The 5,977-nt window shown below is 36.4% G+C and overlaps 2 protein-coding genes across 3 annotated transcripts in view; one reads left to right on the forward strand and one right to left on the reverse strand.

Annotated features, from left to right (window-relative positions):
• On the forward strand, window positions 1,618-2,700 carry LOC104747462 (actin-depolymerizing factor 5). The gene is made up of 3 exons (XM_010469093.2): window positions 1,618-1,735; window positions 1,811-2,070; window positions 2,250-2,700. The coding sequence occupies exons 1-3, from the start codon at window positions 1,715-1,717 to the stop codon at window positions 2,398-2,400; spliced, it is 432 nt and encodes a 143-aa protein (XP_010467395.1). The 5' UTR covers window positions 1,618-1,714; the 3' UTR covers window positions 2,401-2,700.
• The window catches only part of LOC104747463 (subtilisin-like protease SBT1.6), a 3,714-nt gene continuing 1,800 nt past the window's right edge, over window positions 4,064-5,977 (reverse strand). The window contains exon 2 of one of the 2 annotated variants that reach the window (XM_019236445.1): window positions 4,064-5,901. In XM_019236445.1, coding sequence (XP_019091990.1) covers window positions 4,307-5,901 — 1,595 coding nt within the window. In that variant the 3' untranslated portion in view covers window positions 4,064-4,306. The remainder of the gene's footprint in view (window positions 5,902-5,977) is intronic. The other variant, XM_010469094.2, reaches the window with a different exon arrangement.

Here is a 5,977-nt window from a genome sequence, read left to right on the forward strand (position 1 = left end):
TCTGGTAGTATTACCTTATGAACCGCACTTGTATTTCCAACAACCAATTATCATGCGGTTTTTAACAAAAACGCTTTGGATAAAGCAAATATTTGATTTATTTAAATTATAATTAAGAAAAAAGTAATTATCAACATAAGTTTGAACAAATGACTGTATGCTAAAAAGATTTTTTTAATTATTGAAGATTTTCATTGATGAATTATTTCTTAAATGTGTATCTTTTGAAAAACAAAATTAACTTACTTCATTATTTTTCATAAATTATAAAATAATCAGTTTAAATATAGAAAATAACAGATTTGTAAAAACAAAAATCTATAGTCAACTTTATGATGAAAAATATGATTAATATATATATATATATATATATTAATAGATGTAACAATTTCAAAAAAAATATATAGTTTTTGTAATTATGAAATTATTTTAAAAACATGTATTTTTTTACTATTTAATAAAAAAAATTCATTTAATTATTTCAAAATAAATTTTTGACTCTTAAAAAATCATAAAAAATATATGAAAATATTTTTTCATTAAAAATAAAATATACAATTTAATTATAATCATATAATATAAAATCCGCACAGCAAATAGTTTTTCACCAATCATACATTATTTTGTACTGTTTATTTTGTATTAATCGCACTTGTCCTGCAAATATATTTGTCCCGCCCGTACCGCTGTTGAATCATACCGCACTAGTAAATCGTTTGTCCCGCACAACCAAATCCGCTGTTACCACTCGGACCCTTACTTTTTCAATAACGCAAATAACATCAAATATGTGTGATTGGTAAATGAATTAACTTTTAAAAAAAGTAGTGTTGAAATCCACTTATGAGAAGTTACCATTCAAGGCCTAAATTGCCTAGTAAAAATTTAGGATCTTTTACTGGTCAAGTCAATACAAATATATACTATTCAGTGCACTTATTTAATGTCCTTGAACTATAATTAATAGTTAGAAAACAAAATGAAATTATTAAAGTTTCTAGCTGCATGCTCTTGAACTATATGATGCTCCATCTATTTCTTCGAAGTTTCACAGGATGAAAAAAAGAAGCCAAATATCCAATGTTTGTTGATGGATTAGTAAAACAAATGAGAAATGACATTTCACAAACAACACATTACATAAACAAAATCTTGAAATACTGTTAAGTGTTAACTTAGGAAATAAGGATTGCAAGCTTCTTTTTTCAAATGAGTAATCTCATTTACGAAATTAAATAATAAAGTAATATATATAATCGACGCTTTTACGAATACTTTTCTGTTAAAGGAAAATAAAAAACGCTTGATCAAAACGCAATTAGTTCAATACTTCATTTAGATTATAATATTATAAGCGATACTAGATCTGATCTGAGTTTGAATCTACTATTAGATTTGTAAAACAGCGAAAAATACAAACGAGCATGTTTAGACAACAACAAAATATCGTTTAAGTACGAATTACTTAGTGCACAACACACAATGACGTACGTGTACATGCCGACGACAAATCAAATATATTCCCCACTAACGAAAAAAGTTGACAAGGGTAATCTTGTAATAAGAGTAATTTTTGTATATGCATTACTTTTTATATAAAGAAGACCTCAAAGTCTTTACCATTTGAACAGAACCAAAAAAAGGCTCTCCACGCCTAAAAAAACGAAAGAGACAGAAGAAGAAGAATCAAACTTTACAACCTTTAGCAGCAACAATGGCGATGGCTTTCAAGATGGTAAAACTCTGAAAACTTTCTTTCTTTCTCCGTTTTAAAGATTCTTGATTCTGATGATGATGATGGTTCATGCAGGCGACGACGGGGATGCGTGTGACTGATGAGTGTACGAGCTCATTCATGGAGATGAAATGGAAAAAAATCCACAGATACATCGTTTTCAAGATCGATGAGAAGTCACGTAAAGTCACCGTCGATAAAGTCGGCGGCGCCGGCGAAAACTACCACGATCTCACCGCTTCTTTACCTGTTGACGACTGTCGCTACGCCGTCTTCGATTTCGACTTTGTCACCGTCGATAACTGCCGCAAGAGCAAGATCTTCTTCATCTCATGGTTAGTCCATTTTTACCTTTTTACCCCACATAACAAAGGGTAAAATAGATAGTTCGTTAATACTCAACGCCTGCTCAACGCTAAATATTGCTCTTAAAGGGTAAAAATAGTAATTATATGTCTTTGTATGTCCGTGATTATTTGTATGGGCTAAAAAGGTAAAATGGTAATTGTAATAGGTCGCCGGAAGCGTCGAGGATAAGGGCGAAGATATTGTACGCGACGTCAAAGGCTGGGCTGAGGAGAGTATTGGAAGGGATACACTATGAGCTTCAAGCCACTGATCCGACGGAGATGGGTTTCGATATCATCCAAGACCGTGCTAAGTAAAATTATTAACTAAGCGAGTATGATTTGACTCACTTTGTCAATAATTAACGTTAATTAGGTATCGATTAATGTTTAATTATTGCGGGTTAGTGCTTACTTTTTCCTTTCAGTCTTACCAGCACTACCCTTTAATTATGGACGTTTGTTTGTGTTTTTGATTGTGTTGTTTACTTGTTTATAGTTATATTTTTTTTTTTGTCGGTTAAGCAAACATAAGCTTCGAATTTGTCTTTAAGTAACGACATATACATCTATGAGAAATGTATCTTTGGATCAAAATATCATATATCTAATTTGTAATGAATGGTTAGTTGAAGTCCGAATTCGACCAAATTATGGGCATGTTTGAGATATTATTGTGTATAAAAATATCATAGATTAGGATTCAAAATTAGGAATTATTGGGATGTTGAAAGCAGAGATTGACAACCGTACAGTTGGTAAGTAGATAACTCCGAACAAATTACGTATGAAGAAGAAATTAGTTTGTCCACCTTTAACGACGTCGACGTTAGTCTTTTTAAAGTCAACTTTTCTATTTTGTAGTCTAGTATGGTCAGGTTTGCCTCTGCGTCGTGTTTAAGCATTTGTGAGGCTTTTCTACATAATGCTAAACATATTTTTCTAGTATATTTTTTTATCCTCTTGGTATAGAGAAAATAAAAAATAATTATACAAATATTAATCGGCCGTTAATTTAGACCAGTTAATATGGCTTCTATGTAAAACCAATGTTGACATTCTGATTGAGCTATTTTTTCACCAACTAAACTATTACTCGGATGATTTTTTTTTAGTTTTCTAATCTACGTCGACATAGTTTTTGTGTATTACAGTATTACTATTACAAGTATTAGATCGTGAAACTATTTTCCAATATAGTTAAGATGTAACAAAAATAACTTTTGATTTGGATCTATGTAGTCGTAGTCCATATTCTCCTATAAAATCCCTACACATGTCAATTACATTTTTGCTTCTCTAATAGACACTGACATACCAAATCAGCATATCTTATCACCATCTCAGAGAAAGAAAGAGAGCGACCATTATTTTCTTCAATTAAATTGAAAAATATAAACGAACGAAACTAAATTTTCTTCTTTTGTCTCTTCTCTTTACATACTATACACCCAAGCAAAACTTCGAAGAGCCACACTTTTCAAATAGGATAATTCTTTCTTACTTTTCATGCGACCTTATATAACTCTTCAAACTTCACCAAAGAAAGACTTATTCTTTGGCTCACTTCAAATTCCAAATTTCTCGCATTATTGGCAATCCATTAACCGCTTTAAGTTTTTTATGTGCTTACGGTTATGACTAAATCGTAGCAAAATTCTTTCGAAACTCAGCAATTTATGAACATTCCAACGAGACAATCATGCAAGATTTAGAGCTCCCACTTCTTTGGCATGTTGTCAAAAATGAGCATTGGGTCTAAAACTCTCAAGTTGTTGTATATGGGCCGAAGGAGTGACCCCAAAAGAAGGTGATGTGTATAATGTGAAGTTCAAGTTTGAGCAGTTTTAAAAATGCAGCAACTTGGCGTTGGAGGTGCTATAAAAGTGGTTCATTCATGATTCATGTTTGTGATAAGAAGTAAACAGAGTAGAGAAGAAGAGAAAGAGAGTACTTCTTGTGATTGTGTTTGTACTAAGGCTGCGAGAAGAAGCTTACCGTACAAATTCAAACACATAGTACTATTGTACTAAGCAACACATATCAGTTGAGATATATAGAGTTTTTATATGTTTCTTCTTTCATATATAAGGAAAGTAAAAAAGACAAACGGCAAATATAAATACCACTAAGAAGAAAAAAGGCAAAAACTAAAAAGAACTTCTACGGTTACTTGGCATACAAGATTCATTCATTAGTCATAATCGGCCAGACCCGACCCGACTCACAATGGGACCATCTGAGTTACAACAACGGCGCTCCGAACCACATGTTTTCCACCATCAAACCAAGTAACCGACCCAAACGCCGCACCTGACGTACCAAGCGCAAGATTCTTCGTATCCACAGTCACTGTTACAGCATAGCTTAGTTTCTTAACGGCTGACGTGAACACCAACCTTGACGGCTTCACAGTCACCGTCACTCCTCTAGGCGACTCTATCCTCGCCATATAAACTGCCTCAGACTGTCCAACGTTTGTCACCGTCCGGAACAGAGTCTTGCTTAACAAATCTCTGTTTGAGGTTGGGAACAAAGCCGTGATCGAGGGGTAATTAAGATTCCCCGGCGACGGTTTCCTCGTCGGACATCTCACCGGCGTTCTAGTAATCACCTGAATCGTTTTCATCTCGTAACCAATAGAGCAAAGAAACGCAATATAGTCATCATTGGTTATGTCATAAACAAGACCTGGATCAATAGCCCGACCAAGATTAAGATGACCCGAACCAAAGTCATAAGGTGTCGAACGTTTTCCTGTTGACTCATCTATCAACGAACGGTTCGAGTTATCCACAAGGCTAGCCGTAGTCATCATAGCTGATCTTATAGCTGCCGGACTCCAATCCGGATGAGCCGACTTAAGCAAAGCCGCCGCTCCACTAACGTGAGGACAAGCCATAGAAGTACCAGAGAGAATGTTAAACTCTGTTTTCCGACGATCAGAAACTATACCCGTAGGTCCTACGGCATCTGTCCAAGCCGCTAAGATGTTAACCCCCGGAGCAATCAAGTCAGGTTTCAAAATCTCCGGGTTTAACCCGTTTGGTCCTCTACCGGAAAACGAAGCCACAACCGGAGCCGGTTTAACTCCAATCACCGTCCCTCTAAAACCTATAGTAGCTATAGGGTTAAGATGAGTTGAAGCGTATGCTTTGATTCTATCTCCAGCACTTGATCCTACGTTAGAAGCAGGGATAAGGTGAGCGTCTCCAACTAAGCCTTCACCGTTAGAGACTGTGTTAGCGAGTATCATCCCAACACCACCTGCCTTCTTCACCACAAGTCCCTTAGCTACTCTAGGGTTGCTTCCACGGTCGCAAATGACTATTTTGCCTCTCACAAGCTTAGGATCAAGAGAGTTCTCCATACACAAAGACGCAGCTAACATCCCATTCTTCCCCGGATAAACCACCGGAAACATCTGACCTTTGAGTGGCACACCGGAGTAGAGAGAAACACCTCGAAGACGGTGACCATCTCCAAGAACAACATCAGCCGGGAAATCTCGATCTATTGTCCCAGCACCGACAGTGGTTATCCACGGCGCTAAGTTAGTCACCGACATCCCATTTGGCCCGTCGTTTCCAGCGGAGGAAGAGACAAAGACTCCCATAGACGCCGCACCGTACGAACCTATAGCGATGGGGTCAAGATAATACGGAGATGGGATCCCATCTCCTCCTCCAATGGAAATAGAGATAACATCGACTCCATCAGAGACGGCAGCATCAAAAGCAGCGAGGATATCAGAATCAAGACAACCAGAGTCTTTCCAACACACTTTGTAAGCAGCTATACGTGCCTTAGGGGCTACACCTTTAGCAACACCAGAGGCGTAGCCAGCCATATTAGCCCTAAAAGCTTGACGACCCGCCGCGGTTGAGGCCGTGTG

The sequence above is a fragment of the Camelina sativa genome, chromosome 15 (genome assembly GCF_000633955.1).
Source record: "Camelina sativa cultivar DH55 chromosome 15, Cs, whole genome shotgun sequence".
Lineage (NCBI taxonomy): Eukaryota > Viridiplantae > Streptophyta > Magnoliopsida > Brassicales > Brassicaceae > Camelina > Camelina sativa.